This window comes from Oncorhynchus kisutch, linkage group LG10 (genome assembly GCF_002021735.2).
Source record: "Oncorhynchus kisutch isolate 150728-3 linkage group LG10, Okis_V2, whole genome shotgun sequence".
Taxonomy (NCBI): Eukaryota; Metazoa; Chordata; class Actinopteri; order Salmoniformes; family Salmonidae; genus Oncorhynchus; species Oncorhynchus kisutch.
In genome coordinates, this window is record NC_034183.2 from 21,810,510 (window position 1) to 21,829,210 (window position 18,701).

The following is an 18,701-nucleotide window of genomic DNA, read 5'->3' on the forward strand; positions in this document are numbered from 1 at the left end:
CAGGATCCAAGATGGAGGAAATGTTTGAGATGGGACGCATCACCTCCTCCCACTGGTCCAGTAACTATGCCAGCACAACGGGTACATAGACATTGGAGTTTGATGCCCCTGGTCAGGACTCCACTGTGGAAGATGGAGGGATACATATGTCCTGAGTTGTGGAGGGATACATATGTCCTGAGTTGTGGAGGGACATAAACTGTATGTCCTGAGTTGTGGAGGGATACATATGTCCTGAGTTGTGGAGGGACATAAACTGTATGTCCTGAGTTGTGGAGGGATACATATGTCCTGAGTTGTGGAGGGATACATATGTCCTGAGTTGTGGAGGGACATAAACTGTATGTCCTGAGTTGTGGAGGGATACATATGTCCTGAGTTGTGGAGGGACACAAGCTGTATGTCCTGAGTTGTGTAGGGATACAAACTGTATGTCCTGAGTTACGGAGGGATACAAACTGTATGTCCTGAGTTGTGGAGGGATACAAACTGTATGTGCTGAGTTGTGGAGGGATACAAACTGTATGTCCTGAGCTGTGGAGGGATACAAACTGTATGTGCTGAGTTGTGGAGGGATACAAACTGTATGTCCTGAGTTGTGGAGGGATACAAACTGTATGTCCTGAGTTGTGGAGGGATACAAACTGTATGTCCTGAGTTGTGGAGGGATACAAACTGTATGTGCTGAGTTGTGGAGGGATACAAACTGTATGTCCTGAGTTGTGGAGGGATACAAACTGTATGTCCTGAGTTGTGGAGGGATACAAACTGTATGTCCTGAGTTGTGGAGGGATACAAACTGTATGTCCTGAGTTGTGGAGGGATACAAACTGTATGTGCTGAGTTGTGGAGGGATACAAACTGTATGTCCTGAGTTGTGGAGGGATACAAACTGTATGTGCTGAGTTGCGGAGGGATACAAACTGTATGTGCTGAGTTGTGGAGGGATACAAACTGTATGTGCTGAGTTGTGGAGGGATACAAACTGTATGTCCTGAGTTGTGGAGGGATACAAACTGTATGTCCTGAGTTGTGGAGGGATACAAACTGTATGTCCTGAGTTGTGGATGGATACAAACTGTATGTGCTGAGTTGTGGAGGGACACAAACTGTATGTCCTGAGTTGTGGAGGGATACAAACTGTATGTCCTGAGTTGTGGAGGGATACAAACTGTATGTCCTGAGTTGTGGAGGGATACAAACTGTATGTCCTGAGTTGTGGAGGGATACAAACTGTATGTCCTGAGTTGTGGAGGGATACAAACTGTATGTCCTGAGTTGGGAAGGGATACAAACTGTATGTCCTGAGTTGCGGAGGGATACAAACTGTATGTGCTGAGTTGCGGAGGGATACAAACTGTATGTCCTGAGTTGCGGAGGGATACAAACTGTATGCCCTGAGTTGTGGAGGGATACAAACTGTATGTCCTGAGTTGTGGAGGGATACAAACTGTATGTGCTGAGTTGCGGAGGGATACAAACTGTATGTCCTGAGTTGTGGAGGGATACAAACTGTATGTCCTGAGTTACGGAGGGATACAAACTGTATGTCCTGAGTTGCGAAGGGATACAAACTGTATGTGCTGAGTTGCGGAGGGATACAAACTGTATGTGCTGAGTTGTGGAGGGATACAAACTGTATGTGCTGAGTTGCGGAGGGATACAAACTGTATGTCCTGAGTTGTGGAGGGATACAAACTGTATGTCCTGAGTTGTGGAGGGATACAAACTGTATGTCCTGAGTTGTGGAGGGATACAAACTCTGTGTGCTGAGTTGCGGAGGGATACAAACTGTATGTCCTGAGTTGTGGAGGGATACAAACTGTATGTCCTGAGTTGTGGAGGGATACAAACGGTATGTCCTGAGTTGTGGAGGGATACAAACTGTATGTCCTGAGTTACGGAGGGATACAAACTGTATGTCCTGAGTTGTGGAGGGATACAAACTGTATGTCCTGAGTTGTGGAGGGATACAAACTGTATGTCCTGAGTTGTGGAGGGATACAAACTGTATGTGCTGAGTTGTGGAGGGATACAAACTGTATGTCCTGAGTTGTGGAGGGATACAAACTGTATGTCCTGAGTTGTGGAGGGATACAAACTGTATGTCCTGAGTTGTGGAGGGATACAAACTGTATGTCCTGAGTTACGGAGGGATACAAACTGTATGTGCTGAGTTGTGGAGGGATACAAACTGTATGTGCTGAGTTGTGGAGGGATACAAACTGTATGTCCTGAGTTGTGGAGGGATACAAACTGTATGTCCTGAGTTGTGGAGGGATACAAACTGTATGTCCTGAGTTGTGGAGGGATACAAACTCTGTGTGCTGAGTTGCGGAGGGATACAAACTGTATGTCCTGAGTTGTGGAGGGATACAAACTGTATGTCCTGAGTTGTGGAGGGATACAAACGGTATGTCCTGAGTTGTGGAGGGATACAAACTGTATGTCCTGAGTTTTGGAGGGATACAAACTGTATGTCCTGAGTTGTGGAGGGATACAAACTGTATGTCCTGAGTTGTGGAGGGATTCAAACTGTATGTCCTGAGTTGTGGAGGGATACAAATGGTATGTCCTGGGTTGTGGAGGGATACAAACTGTATGTCCTGAGTTGTGGAGGGATACAAACTGTATGTGCTGAGTTGTGGAGGGATACAAACTGTATGTCCTGAGTTGTGGAGGGATACAAACTGTATGTCCTGAGTTGTGGAGGGATACAAACTGTATGTCCTGAGTTGTGGAGGGATACAAACTGTATGTGCTGAGTTGTGGAGGGATACAAACTGTATGTCCTGAGTTGTGGAGGGATACAAACTGTATGTCCTGAGTTGTGGAGGGATACAAACTGTATGTCCTGAGTTGCGGAGGGATACAAACTGTATGTCCTGAGTTAAGGAGGGATACAAACTGTATGTCCTGAGTTGTGGAGGGATACAAACTGTATGTGCTGAGTTGCGGAGGGATACAAACTGTATGTCCTGAGTTGTGGAGGGATACAAACTGTATGTCCTGAGTTGTGGAGGGATACAAACTGTATGTCCTGAGTTGTGGATGGATACAAACTGTATGTGCTGAGTTGTGGAGGGATACAAACTGTATGTCCTGAGTTGTGGAGGGATACAAACTGTATGTCCTGAGTTGTGGAGGGATACAAACTGTATGTCCTGAGTTGTGGAGGGATACAAACTGTATGTCCTGAGTTGTGGAGGGATACAAACTGTATGTCCTGAGTTGTGGAGGGATACAAACTGTATGTCCTGAGTTGTGGAGGGATACAAACTGTGTGTGCTGAGTTGCGGAGGGATACAAACTGTATGTCCTGAGTTGTGGAGGGATACAAACTGTATGTCCTGAGTTGTGGAGGGATACAAACTGTATGTCCTGAGTTGTGGAGGGATACAAATGGTATGTCCTGGGTTGTGGAGGGATACAAACTGTATGTCCTGAGTTGTGGAGGGATACAAACTGTATGTGCTGAGTTGTGGAGGGATACAAACTGTATGTCCTGAGTTGTGGAGGGATACAAACTGTATGTCCTGAGTTGTGGAGGGATACAAACTGTATGTCCTGAGTTGTGGAGGGATACAAACTGTATGTGCTGAGTTGTGGAGGGATACAAACTGTATGTCCTGAGTTGTGGAGGGATACAAACTGTATGTCCTGAGTTGTGGAGGGATACAAACTGTATGTCCTGAGTTGTGGAGGGATACAAACTGTATGTCCTGAGTTGTGGAGGGATACAAACTGTATGTCCTGAGTTGGGGAGGGATACAAACTGTATGTCCTGAGTTGTGGAGGGATACAAACGGTATGTCCTGAGTTGTGGAGGGATACAAACTGTATGTCCTGAGTTGTGGAGGGATACAAACTGTATGTCCTGAGTTGTGGAGGGATACAAACTGTATGTCCTGAGTTGCGGAGGGATACAAACTGTATGTGCTGAGTTGCGGAGGGATACAAACTGTATGTCCTGAGATGCGGAGGGATACAAACTGTATGTCCTGAGTTGAGGAGGGATACAAACTGTATGTCCTGAGTTGTGGAGGGATACAAACGGTATGTGCTGAGTTGCGGAGGGATACAAACTGTATGTCCTGAGTTGTGGAGGGATACAAACTGTATGTCCTGAGTTACGGAGGGATACAAACTGTATGTCCTGAGTTGTGAAGGGATACAAACTGTATGTGCTGAGTTGCGGAGGGATACAAACTGTATGTGCTGAGTTGTGGAGGGATACAAACTGTATGTGCTGAGTTGCGGAGGGATACAAACTGTATGTGCTGAGTTGTGGAGGGATACAAACTGTATGTCCTGAGTTGTGGAGGGATACAAACTGTATGTCCTGAGTTGTGGAGGGATACAAACTGTATGTCCTGAGTTGTGGAGGGATACAAACTGTGTGTGCTGAGTTGCGGAGGGATACAAACTGTATGTCCTGAGTTGTGGAGGGATACAAACTGTATGTCCTGAGTTGTGGAGGGATACAAACTGTATGTCCTGAGTTGTGGAGGGATACAAACTGTGTGTGCTGAGTTGCGGAGGGATACAAACTGTATGTCCTGAGTTGTGGAGGGATACAAACTGTATGTCCTGAGTTGTGGAGGGATACAAACTGTATGTCCTGAGTTGTGGAGGGATACAAACTGTATGTCCTGAGTTGCGGAGGGATACAAACTGTATGTCCTGAGTTGTGGAGGGATACAAACTGTATGTCCTGAGTTGCGGAGGGATACAAACTGTATGTCCTGAGTTGTGGAGGGATACAAACTGTATGTCCTGAGTTGCGGAGGGATACAAACTGTATGTCCTGAGTTTTGGAGGGATACAAACTGTATGTCCTGAGTTGTGGAGGGATACAAACTGTATGTGCTGAGTTGCGGAGGGATACAAACTGTATGTCCTGAGTTGTGGAGGGATACAAACTGTATGTCCTGAGTTGTGGAGGGATACAAACTGTATGTCCTGAGTTGTGGAGGGATACAAACTGTGTGTGCTGAGTTGCGGAGGGATACAAACTGTATGTCCTGAGTTGTGGAGGGATACAAACTGTATGTCCTGAGTTGTGGAGGGATACAAACTGTATGTCCTGAGTTGTGGAGGGATACAAACTGTGTGTGCTGAGTTGCGGAGGGATACAAACTGTATGTCCTGAGTTGTGGAGGGATACAAACTGTATGTCCTGAGTTGTGGAGGGATACAAACTGTATGTCCTGAGTTGTGGAGGGATACAAACTGTATGTCCTGAGTTGCGGAGGGATACAAACTGTATGTCCTGAGTTGTGGAGGGATACAAACTGTATGTCCTGAGTTGCGGAGGGATACAAACTGTATGTCCTGAGTTTTGGAGGGATACAAACTGTATGTCCTGAGTTGTGGAGGGATACAAACTGTATGTGCTGAGTTGCGGAGGGATACAAACTGTATGTGCTGAGTTGCGGAGGGATACAAACTGTATGTCCTGAGTTGCGGAGGGATACAAACTGTATGTGCTGAGTTGCGGAGGGATACATATGTGCCAGTTTGTGTAAGGCACAATGTTGTTTTAAAAGAGGCAACTATGGATAATAATTGAGCCAAATAAATGATAACATACTATGTGGGACTGAGGCGAGTTGTACCAGTCCACGCCACTCGTCAGTCAGTATGGCTCAGTATTAAACAGCCTGTTGTCATTCCATGCCCAACCCTCGTCTGGAGAGCTTCATCCCTTACCTACACTGCTTGTACACATTCAGTATAGAGCCATCCTCTGTATAGAACCATTGTTCTAACCAAATAGACAGCAGATGGTCAAAGTCAATAACATATCATCCTCTCTACTTGACAAATGTCCTAACAACAATGACTCCATTCAACGTCAAAGCAATTAGAGGAACTCTCAGTACCACGGGTAGAAGTCATGTTTAGGAAATCCCCAGAGTGCTGTGCATAGTGGAGAGCCAAGGCACTTTAAACAGAGTATCTCCTATCTCTGTCAGCTAAGCAGAGAATAACTTATCCACCGCATAGTGAAAGTGGGCCTGGGTGGAGAAAGGGATGGAGAGAGAAAAGATGGTTAGTCATTCTCTCATTGTAACTGCAGAAAAACTGCTAGATTAAAAGTAATAGAATCTGTATCTCAAAATATTCAGCTAATTATGGCTTTGTGGCTGTGTTAACTAGGGCTGTGGTGGTCATGAAATTTTGTCAGCTGGTTATTGTCATGCAAAAGACTGCCAGTCACACGGTAGCTGAGAAATAAATATAACAACACTTATTTCACTCCAAGCATCAACCAGTGTTTGAGGAGCGTGCTCCCGCTGTGCGAGAGGAGATGTTCTGCTAAAACCATTGTAAAGATGATTTTCAAATGTATTTATTTTTATGACATTTTTTCTCACCAATTTGGTATCCAGTTGGTAGTTCCGATCTTGTCTCATCGCTGCAACTCCCCAACGGGCTCGGTCAAGACATGCATCCTCCAAAACATGATCCACCAAGCTGCGCTGCTTTTTAACACACTTCTTAACATACACTTAACACACTTCCTCCGCACCAATGTGTTGGAGGAAACACTGTTTGACAGGTGACCAAGTCAGCTTGCAGGTGCCCGTCCCACCACAAGGAGTCGCTAGAGCGCAATAGCCAAGGAAAGCCCCTCACCCAAACCCTCCCCTAACCCGGATGGCATTGTGACGATTGTGCACCGCCCTATGGGGATTACGGTCATGGCCGGCTGTGACACACCCCAGGCTGTAGAGGCACCTCAGCACTGCGATGCAGTGCCTTAGACCACTTGCGCCACTCGGGAGACCCGATATTCTGCTCAAACTCTGTATGCCATGGGCTCTCCGACCCTCTGTCCAGAGTGCATATGAGGAGATTACCGTGACTCAGCGGTCACATGGAATTTTACTGCGGTCGTGACTCATGACTGCCAGTGTGGCGGTAATACAGTCACCGCAACAGCCCTAATGTTAACTAGTGACGACCATGTTCATTGGCTCTAATTTTCACCTGTAATAAAATTATAGCAAAAGATTGCAGTTGTAGAGAGCATGATTTTAGGGTGTGAGAGGAGAAATCCATGTGAGCATGTGGTTTATTTGTGAGAGCTCAGTAACTTCTGACTCTTGACAAAACAGAACAAAAATCTCTGCTCGTGAATGAAGATTTCTGCGTGCGGAAATGATGTGCCCACGGGACCTCTGCGCTCTCGACTCAGTGTCTGCTTGCTCAATGATGTTTCATCTTCACAGCTCCATTTTGCGTGCACTGGACTTTAGAGGGTGTAGTTTTAGTGTACATACTTTAGGCACTGTGCACAGTTTCCACCAGGAGCTCTCCATGTTTCATATTCCCTTCCCCTTATTTCCTCCTCCTTCTCTCCCTCTGTTTGACATCCAGGAGTAAGAGGCACAAGTCGGGCTCCATGGAGGATGATGTGGACACCAGTCCTGGAGGGGAGTACTACACCTCTCCCAACTCCCCGGCTAGCAGCTCCCGCAACTGGCAGGAAGACCTGGAAGGAGGTGAGCATCCCCTCTGGTCATCCACACAATGTCTGAGATATTGTATAGTTTTGTCCAAGGACAGTTCTTATTGCTCATCAGTTAGTACAGACGTATTCTGTCATGTTGAGGACACTGGCTATCCTCCAACTCTTCAGTGATAACAAAGGGTTCTGGTGTCCATCTTTAATTTTCTTTATTACGGGTATCAAGAAACATTCATAATCACCGTGGGAAAACAGCTGAAATATCAGGCCATACTTTCACTTCAGGTACCTTGAAAGCTACTGACACAGTGCAAAAGAGCAAAAGAACAAATGACAAATATATCATGTTATGAACTGCTGCACAGTAAGCCTTGGCCGCGAAATACGCGGCTTCAAATTTCCCAAATTGAGCCTGACGTCGTAATTAATTCATGAACCAACACTTTTTGTGAAAGTCGACAAAAAGCCAAGTGGACCAGGGTACCTTGGAGCAGTATCCACAGATGCAACGTCGCAGTAGCTATCTTCTTTCTTTCCTCTCACCTTAGGCTCACATACCAGTTTGCTAGTATGGAATGATTTTCCTAACAAAGATATCTAGCAAACAGTAAAGCTATTGTGTATCTCTCATCTAGATACAAGCAATTGTTTCAAGATGATTGCTTAAAGCAGTATTTTAAATATTGAAATGGCAATATGCCTTTCAATATGTGTATCGTACAGTATGGCTGTCCTCCCCCACCAGCACTGACCTGCTTCTGGTAAAAAGAGGAGGAGTAGGTTACAGCATGCACAGTGTGCTCCAGTGGTTGAGTGTGGGTAAGAGCGGTGCCAGGTCGTCAGGTAGGTGTGCTGAGGGAGTGGGGCCTGCCTGGTAAGTGCACTACACGTGCGGCAGCATCATTGGTATGAGCCATGAGGCGGTTCTCCATGGGTTAGCAGCAGAAAGGGGGAAGAGGATCACCATCTTTACCTGAGTATTTAACACACACACATGAAACATTTTAACACACTGTGTGTTTGTGCTGTTAAGGGAGTTTATAGGCCTCCCATATAATCAATGCTGCGAGGTGATGCTGTTTAATTGTGTTGGACTCTCCACACTACACTAATAGTGTCCAGTGGCCTGTTAAGGGGCCTAGTGGTGTGTCCGGGGCTTTGTGGTGCTGTTAGCCAGAGTAGCCCCGGCTGGGCCCCTGGCCCCAGGAGCACCCCTTGCTGCTGATGCTGTAACCAGAGCTGTGGAGGTCAGAAGAGCAGAGCCGGCCCCTCCCTCCCAGCCCGACCCCATCACAGGCCCTGTATGAGTCTAGTCCAGCCCTCATGTCGTGCTCTCTCTCTTCCTGTCTAGACAGCCCTAACAAGCTCCTCTTTATGGGTGGCTGGTAACCTCGAGGTTAGAGCATTGGGCCAGTAACCGAAAGGTTGCTGGTTCGAATACCGGAAGTGATAAGGTGAAAAACATCTGTTGCTGTGCCCTTGAACAAGGCATTTAACCCTAATTGCTCCAGGGGCACTGCACAGTGGTGACCCTGGCTGTGACTTGCACTCCCTGCAGGTGTCTCAGGGGGAATGAACACGTTTTTTTCCCATTACACACTTGTGTGTCACAGGACAAACTGAACTCCCCACAAATTATTATTATTATTATTATTATTTTATTTTTTTACCCCCTTTTTCTCCCCAATTTCGTGGTGTCCAAGTGTTAGTAATTACCATCTTGTCTCATCGCTCATGTACGGGCTCGGGAGAGACGAAGGTCGAAAGCCATGCGTCCTCCGATACACAACCCAACCAAGCCGCACTGCTTCTTAACACAGCGCGCATCCAACCCGGAAGCCAGCCGCACCAATGTGTCGGAGGAAACTGGTATACTGGTTGAGAGGGGAATGTTTGTGCACCTTCCCCCAGGTAGAAGAGGTCAGGGGAAGCTTGCGTCAGTCTGTAGCGTGAGGATTGGATTGGGAAGGTAAAGCCTGGCCTCCTGTAGAGCTGTGGCTCTGGACAGCAGCACTACCATCACTCTGTAGACTTTCTTAAAAAAATATATACATTTTCAAGATATTGTAATGTAAATGTAATGTGTCAAATACAGTAGGTAGATGTGTGGGTTGGAGAATGAGCTGGGAGATCAGTCAGATTAGTGTGATCAGGTAATTAACATCAGTGCTGTAATGGCTGCCCCTGCCTAGCCCCCAGCACTAAGCCGGACGTGCGTGTTTATCCTCTGAGCAAGTCTCTTGTTGAACCTCATCTGCACCCCTGCCCTCTGACATTCCCGAAAAGATGTGATTTGCTCACTCACTCTGCTCTGAGACAGAGGGCTAGGGGCAGATGGCTGGGGCAGAACAGGGGAAGAGGAAGCTGTCAGATAAGCCTCTCTTTCTGTTTTTCTCCCTCCCCCCTTTCTTTCTTTCTTTCTTTCTTTCTTTCTTTCTTTCTTTCTTTCTTTCTTTCTTTCTTTCTTTCTTTCTTTCTTTCTTTCTTTCTCTCTCTCTCTCTCTCTCTTTCCTTCCTCTCCTTTCTCTCTCTCCTTGCTCTCTCTCTCTCCTTGCTCTCTCTCTCCATCTCTTTCTTAGAAAATCATTAGAGTTAGAGGGGCATAACTGTATAATGTGTGAGAGAGAAACCTCAAAGTCATCACTCCATGACTGACAGATTGTTTCTTCCACTGCACAGCAACAACATGTACACTGTCTGCTCTGCAACTCCAAAGAAGGAAACAAAGAAAGAGCTGTGCAATCTTAAGACTGATCTAAAACAGGCCTGAGCTGGGTGGAGAAAGTGTTCCTAGCACACATTCTGTTATCAACAAGAGTGCGATAGCAAACTAAACACGGAGGAGTAGGACAGTAATATCACTGCAACAGAGACCCATTTGTTTAGCACATGTAAGCAACTCGGGTATCAGGCACTGCAGGCCTCTTGGGAATGTGAGTGATCTACCTAGGCGAACCTGATTTGAGGTAGATCTGACCAGAACATAAACTTGTTTCTGATCCTATTGTTTCGTCCCAATGAGGAAGTTAGTTTGGAGCGTATGTGCTTTACTGCATCTTACTGCAGAGTTGATAATGACTGACTGGGTCATCTCAATGCACCCTGCCACCCTGTGGTGAGCTCCTGCCATTACAACAGCCGTGTAGTAGCAGATTGAACTTGGCAATGAAATGTAGGGTCTTTTCAATATCTTCCACCAGACAGTCATTATTATTATGGGAGTCGCAGTGGCGTCAGTAACACCCTCTGTGTATCTCTGTCTCTGTGTCCAGGCATGTCCCCTGGAGTAAAGAAGACAGAGATGGACAGCCCGTCTCCTCAGGAGAGCTCCCCACGTCTCGGCTTCACACAGCACCACCGGCCCGTCATCGCAGTGCACAGTGGTCAGTACACACAGTCTTACACATGTCACCCACCCACACACATTTACAGGAGACATCTTGTCGCTGTTACCACAATCTACCAAGCCTGACGCGCGTACTTCTCCTAGGATGTGAATTGTGAGAAGAATGCAGTCAGAAAAGAGAGATTGCATTTCCTACGTCAGAAAAGACATGTTTCATACGTCAGAAAAGACATGTTTCATACGTCAGAAAAGACATGTTTCATACGTCAGAAAAGACATGTTTCATACGTCAGAAAATACATGTTTCATACGTCAGAAAATCGACCCTTCTTCATAGTTAAGATATTGTCTAAAAGTTAGCCTTTTTAAAAAGAATGGCTGTACCTGTTGAGGTCATCCTGGTGTAGGTACTGACTGCAGGCTTTGTGCTTTAAACAAGACAAGCTTCCTTGTAGACAATGCATTACTTAGTTTTTAAAACTGAACTGCCCGTTAACACTTTTTGACAGGTAATTGTTTGTGGAGACAATGAAGAGTAATCTATGAGGAGGCAGCGTTCCCCAGCCAAACGTCTGCTGGATGATGCATGAACAATTAAAGCTGCTGTTAAAACGAATTGGCTATGTTAGCGCATGGTCCTGATAAATAATAGTTGCCATACAAAATGTCGTAAGCTCACGCAACAGATACTGTACCAAGGGAGAGTCGGAAAGATTGAGTCATTTCATTGTTTTTGCAAAAGCACACATCTTCAATGTCACTTATCTCAAGCGTATCATCATTGTGGACCATGAAAAAGTACAATTATGGACATATTCTCTCTTTCTTTCTCTCTGTCTTTATTCCTCTCGTTTCTCCCTCTCTCTCTCTTTCTCTCTCTGTGCAGGGATCTCTCGGAGTCCGCACCCTTCCTCGTCTTTGCACTTCCCCACCACCTCCATCCTGCCCCAGTCCACCTCCTACTTCCCCCACACCGCCATCCGCTACCCGCCACACCTCAGCTCCCAAGACCCGCTGAAGGACCTGGTCTCCCTGGCCTGTGACCCGTCCAACCAGCAGCCCAGCCCAGTGAGTCCAGCCCATCTAACAACTCTAACTAGGGCCCCGAGTTTGTCCTGGTCAGGTCATTTGGTCAGTAAAACTTATGCCCCCTACTCATTACTCATACTAGATAGGAACCCAGTAGAGAGAGTTGGCCTCCAATTCACCATGTTTATGTGTTCATCTAGCAGAACCTGTAGTGTGACATCGTCTTTGGACCATGATTTCATGGCAAGACCTTAAGTTTGAGGTAATGTTAATTAAAGTTCACTCACTCAGAGGGTGTGTGGTTTATTCAGAGAACTGTGTTATTTCCATTTGTTGTTTAAATGAATTTGTTTGTTTATTTATTTGGATCACCATTAGCTTTTACAGAGGCAGCAGCTATTATAGATTCACCTAATCGTTTGTTTGATATTTAATTCCTTCACGCTTCATGTTTCCTATGTCGTCACCCTGTCTCAAATGACCTGTAGACTGTATGAAATGCCATTGTATTCCCATATTCTCCCCCACCGCGGTCTTTACTAGTGGACTGGGGATACTCTCCTGTAGGTGACGTAACCTGAGAGAGCGGCAGGTTTCCCTCACGTAGCTGTTATTCCTCCTCCCCTCTGCTCCAGACTGCGGGATGGAGCCGCCACAACCCTGCGTGACTCTCAGATTGATTAACACTCCCAGAAGGCGGCAACAAATCAATAGATCTGTAGCCATAAAATCATTGTAATAACTGTATGTGTTTTAGCCAACTTCTTCGATTATTACTGTTATTCAATGTGGTGGCTGTCTGGTAGTACAGTAGTGGTGAATCCCCCGTCACATAAAGGAAAATAAGCCTTCAGTCTTCCTGCTCTGTTTAGACTCAGCCTGCTAGCCCTGCTGATCCTGGGACCAGACCAGCTCCTCAGACATGGTTACACTCATTACCAATATGTGACACAGACCTGAGAGGACCTGCCACTGCACCACATGCAAAAGACTCCTCTTCCCTGCTTTAAATAGGCCGGAATTACAAGCCAGGTTGCTCAATGGAGCTGCCGTACTGTTTCTGTATTGACTTGAATAGGGTGAAGGGACGGAGGGAAATGGGGGGGGGGGGGGGGGGGGTGGCACTAGAGGAATGAACCTGAAGGAAATTCCAGTACGTCTCTGGCAGTGATGCTGATGTTGGCAGAGTGCACAAGTCTGACACAGGGAGAGAGGAGAGGATAGACTTTTACTTGTATCAGAAGTGCCCCCAGCAGCAGCCACGCTGGGCTCTGCTCGGCCAAGTTTCTGCAGAGTCATTGAAATTCCCCCTGCTGCAGTGCGACTGCAGCCAGGCAGTCACACAGGACGAGTGCACGGCACCACAATGGAGCTGACTCATTTGCTCATCCATTGTTGTGGAGGACAGTGAGTGAGCAGTCCTCTCCTCTGGAGAGGGGAGAGTATCTGAAAGCCAGGCCAGCCAGGGGAAGAGCAGCCATGGATGGAGGGGTGGATGGATGACTAGCTGAGCAGTGCAGTGCTCTGGACATTACTCGCTCTCCCTCCTCTCTCCCTCCCTAACTCCCACATACACACACACACAGCAGTGGAGGCTGCTGAGTGGAGGACGGCTCATAATAATGGCTGGAACGGAGCTAATAGAATGGCATTAAACACCTGGAAACCATGGAAACCATGGATTTGATGTATTTAAGACCATTTCACTGATTCCAGTCCAGTCATTACCACAAGCCCGTTCTCCCCAAATGAAGGTGCCACCAACCTCCTGTGACACACACACACACACACTCACTCACACACACACACAGTGCTGACGGAAAGAGAAAGCATGTGTATGTGAGAGAGAGAGAGTGAGTTTTTATAAAACCTTTATTTTTTACTCAAGTGTTAACATAAATAATGACACACTGCCTTTTCAGAAATGAAACAACAAATGTAATTCCTAAACAAAAATAAATTCATAACATATACATTCAACTTATTTCATCAGCAAAAAATAATTTCCCCTCCTCTGCAAAACAAAGCGCTCCTTCGTAGGCCCACTTCTCCTCAAATAATAGGAGATCTTTTACAGCTGAAAAGAACTCAAAATCTACTTTTATTCTTGCTTTCACTAATCCTTTAAAAACACATCTTACATCCTGCCCATATCCCGTTTCTATCTTATGTTTCCTACTCAGAAAAATTTACATCTTAGCTTGTCCCAAAATTAAAATTTTACATTTGACATTTTCTTTTCTGTTGTTTACTATATTGAAACCCCAAAATAAAAACAGTGTTATTGAAAAACTCCCCTACAGCTTTAAACAAAGATTCCAGCATTTCCAATAGAGGTTTTATCCTCTCACACTCCATAAAACAGTGAAAAATGGTTTCTCTTATATTACAAAAAGGACATCCATCTCTAACATCTGAGTTAATAACAGATACAGTGCCTTGCGAAAGTAGTCGGCCCCCTTGAACTTTGCGACCTTTTGCCACATTTCAGGCTTCAAACATAAAGACATAAAACTGTATTTTTTTGTGAAGAATCAACAACAAGTGGGACACAATCATGAAGTGGAACGACATTTATTGGATATTTCAAACTTTTTTAACAAATCAAAAACTGAAAAATTGGGCGTGCAAAATTATTCAGCCCCTTTACTTTCAGTGCAGCTCTCTCCAGAAGTTCAGTGAGGATCTCTGAATGATCCAATGTTGACCTAAATGACTAATGATGATAAATACAATCCACCTGTGTGTAATCAAGTCTCCTTATAAATGCACCTGCACTGTGATAGTCTCAGAGGTCCGTTAAAAGCGCAGAGAGCATCATGAAGAACAAGGAACACACCAGGCAGGTCCGAGATACTGTTGTGAAGAAGTTTAAAGCCGGATTTGGATACAAAAAGATTTCCCAAGCTTTAAACATCCCAAGGAGCACTGTGCAAGCGATAATATTGAAATGGAAGGAGTATCAGACCACTGCAAATCTACCAAGACCTGGCCGTCCCTCTAAACTTTCAGCTCATACAAGGAGAAGACTGATCAGTGATGCAGCCAAGAGGCCCATGATCACTCTGGATGAACTGCAGAGATCTACAGCTGAGGTGGGAGACTCTGTCCATAGGACAACAATCAGTCGTATATTGCACAAATCTGGCCTTTATGGAAGAGTGGCAAGAAGAAAGCCATTTCTTAAAGATATCCATAAAAAGTGTTGTTTAAAGTTTGCCACAAGCCACCTGGGAGACACACCAAACATGTGGAAGAAGGTGCTCTGGTCAGATGAAACCAAAATTGAACTTTTTGGCAACAATGCAAAACGTTATGTTTGGCGTAAAAGCAACACAGCTCATCACCCTGAACACACCATCCCCACTGTCAAACATGGTGGTGGCAGCATCATGGTTTGGGCCTGCTTTTCTTCAGCAGGGACAGGGAAGATGGTTCAAATTGATGGGAAGATGGATGGAGCCAAATACAGGACCATTCTGGAAGAAAACCTGATGGAGTCTGCAAAAGACCTGAGACTGGGACGGATGATCCAAAACATAAAGCAAAATCTACAATGGAATGGTTCAAAAATAAACATATCCAGGTGTTAGAATGGCCAAGTCAAAGTCCAGACCTGAATCCAATCGAGAATCTGTGGAAAGAACTGAAAACTGCTGTTCACAAATGCTCTCCATCCAACCTCACTGAGCTCGAGCTGTTTTGCAAGGAGGAATGGGAAAACATTTCAGTCTCTCGATGTGCAAAACTGATAGAGACATACCCCAAGCGACTTACAGCTGTAATCGCAGCAAAAGGTGGCGCTACAAAGTATTAACTTAAGGGGGCTGAATAATTTTGCATGCCCAATTTTTCACATTTTGATTTGTTAAAAAAGTTTGAAATATCCAATAAATGTCGTTCCACTTCATGATTGTGTCCCACTTGTTGTTGATTCTTCACAAAAAAATACAGTTTTATATCTTTATGTTTGAAGCCTGAAATGTGGCAAAAGGTCGCAAAGTTCAAGGGGGCCGAATACTTTCGCAAGGCACTGTACAAAAGCATTAACTGCAATGATGCCATGTAAAACTCTCCATTGCATATCACCAGTACCCTTTTGTAACGGTGGCTTGTACAGTGCTCTCCATGCTGGCTTTACCTTGTCATCAATGCCCAATTTTACCCTCCATGGAGTGTCTTTTCTATTTTTCAATTTATCTTTATTCAACACCTTGACACACCCCCTATACAAGTCCTTCCCATTCACCTCATCCAAACCCACCTCCTCCAACCCTCTCAAATCCAGCAATAACGCCTTTCTTTCTGACTCTGGGATATTTGGTGTAATCCCTAGTCTTGGAAATGAGACGTCTTCATCTTGTACCTTCTTCTTGTGGCTACTAAGCATACCCCATTCTTCTGCTGACAGAGCCTTCCTGCAGCTCCCCAGCATTTGTCCGACAATCCTTTCTGACCTCATCCCCAAATGTTCTGCCACCCGTCTTCCATCCATTAAGGCGGGCCCAGCCATGGCCATTAACTGTTTTAAGGTTATGATTTTCCCCTTCACCAGAATCTTGGAGAAATGTGGAACAGCTGCAGTTGTACAATCCAGTCTTGCCCCATACACCAGAGGTTCCTCCAACAGCCAATGCACTGACTCCGCTGAAGTTCGTCTGGACACCTTCAATATGCTCCACACTCGGAGAAGGCCTCTGTAAAACAGAGGTACTCCCTCCCTAGAAATCTGGCTACTATCAACCAGAAATAAAGCCTTCTTTAAACCTAATCCTCCAACCCGCTGTAATACAAGACCTGCCACCCCTCTCCACACCACATTTTCCGGTCCATAAAGCAACCTTTGAATATACTGAAACCGGAAAGCAGCAGCCCTACTAGCAAGATGTACAAGACCTTGTCCCCCCTCCTCTTTTGACAAATACAAAACACTTTGTGGAACCCAGTGATATTTATCCCAAAAGAAATCCACAATAATTGCCTGTATCTTAGCCAGAAGGCCAGATGGTGGTTCTAAAACTGACAACCGATGCCACAGTGCAGAGGCAATCACATTGTTAACTATAATAGCGCGCCCCCTATATGACATACGAGATAGTAACCAACTCCATCTCCTCATCCTCCCTTCCACCATTTCAACCACCCCACTCCAATTTTTTTCCATAGTCCCCTCATCTCCTAGGTACACTCCAAGATACATAAAACCTCCCTTACACCATTCTAGCCCCCCTGGCAAAGCCATGATCCCTCCAGACCATTCTCCAATCTGTAAAGCACAACTCTTTTCCCAATTTACCTTTGCAGAGGATATTCCCCTAAAACGATCAACCATTAGACTCAAGCTATCCACCTCCGCTTGATTTTTCACTAACACAACTACATCATCAGCATAGGCTGAGAGACGAATAGGAGAAATATCCTCTGAAAAGTACACCCTGCAATGCGACTTCTAATGCTATTTAGTAGTGGATCTATAGCAATGGCATATAACATTCCTGACAAAGAACATCCCTGCCTAATACCTCTACACACTTTAAAAGGAGCACTCAAACCACCGTTAACTTTCAATACACTTTCAAAGTCACCATATATCACCTTTATCATGGCAATAAAACCAGAGCTGAACCCAAACGCCTCAAACGTGTGCCATAAATATTGATGTTCAACTCGGTCAAATGCCTTTTCCTGATCAATTGAAATTAGACCAGCATCCAACCCAATAGCCCTAGAGACGTCCAAAAAATCACGAATCAGAGAAATGTTATCCCCTATCTGCCTGCCAGGAACACAGTAGGACTGATCCGTATGTATGATTTGCCCCATCACCTCCCTCAGCCTGTTGGACAAAGCCTTTGACAATATCTTATAATCAGTGCACAATAAAGCCACCGGCCTCCAGTTCTTCACCTCCCTCTGGTCACCCTTTTTGGGCAGTAGGGTGAGGACAGCCCTTCTGCAGCTTATTGGTAGTAACCCTCCGGTTAAACTATCATTAACTACTTCTAACCAATCCTCTCCCAACATAGCCCAAAAAGACTTAAAAAAGTCAACGGGAAGCCCATCAATGCCTGGTGCCCTTCCATTTTCCATGCCTTTTAATGCAGTGTATAAATCCTGCAAAGACAATGGTTGCTCAAGCTCAACCTGAGCTTCTGCAGCCACCTTTGGGAGCCCATCAAATAACTGCTGTGTCACTGTTTTATCCTCTTTGTACTCACACTTGTAGAGCTCAGCATAGAACTCTACTGCCCTCTTTCTAATTTCACTAGGGCTAGTGAGCTCTTGTCCAACAGCTGATTTGAGACAATGAATAATTTTTCTCTATTTTTCTCTCTTTCTCTTTTTCTCTAAACCAAAGAAAAATTTGGATGAGGCATCCATTTCAGATATTCCCTGAAACTTACTTCTCACCAATGCCCCCTGTGCTCTGATACCCAGCAGGTCAGCCAATGCAGCTTTTCTCCTCTTGAGGGCCTGAGTATGGCCTCGATCTCCTGTGGTCTCAACCAACGTCATGAGTTCCACTATTTCAAACTCTAGGGCTTTCATTGATCTGGTGATATCCTTGGTGACATTCCTCGTGTATTGATTACAAAATTGTTGAATCGGGATTTTCCCTATATCCCACCACTGTTGAAGAGATACAAAACTGGCGTTTTGAGACCTCAACCTCTCCCAGAAAAAACTGAAACAGTTCCTGAAGTGAGCATCACTCAATAAAGTTATATTAAAATGCCAGTATGCGCTTTTGGGTTTTACATCGTTAATGAACACCACCTCTGTTATTAAACAATGATCAGAAAATCCCACTGGGGTTATCACACTTGATTTACAGACCTGAGATTGATG

At 45.2% G+C, this 18,701-nt stretch overlaps 1 protein-coding gene across 8 annotated transcripts in view; it reads left to right on the forward strand.

The window, feature by feature from the left end:
• Positions 1–18,701, forward strand: part of LOC109897915 (nuclear factor 1 C-type-like) — a 136,377-nt gene that overhangs the window by 87,566 nt on the left and 30,110 nt on the right. For 4 of the 8 annotated variants that reach the window (XM_031833320.1, XM_031833325.1, XM_031833317.1 and 1 more), the window contains 3 exons: positions 7,387–7,511; positions 10,750–10,860; positions 11,710–11,954. In XM_031833320.1, the coding sequence (XP_031689180.1) occupies positions 7,387–7,511; positions 10,750–10,860; positions 11,710–11,954 (481 nt within the window). The remainder of the gene's footprint in view (positions 1–7,386; positions 7,512–10,749; positions 10,861–11,709; positions 11,955–18,701) is intronic. The other 4 variants (XM_031833323.1, XM_031833321.1, XM_031833322.1 and 1 more) reach the window with 2 other exon arrangements.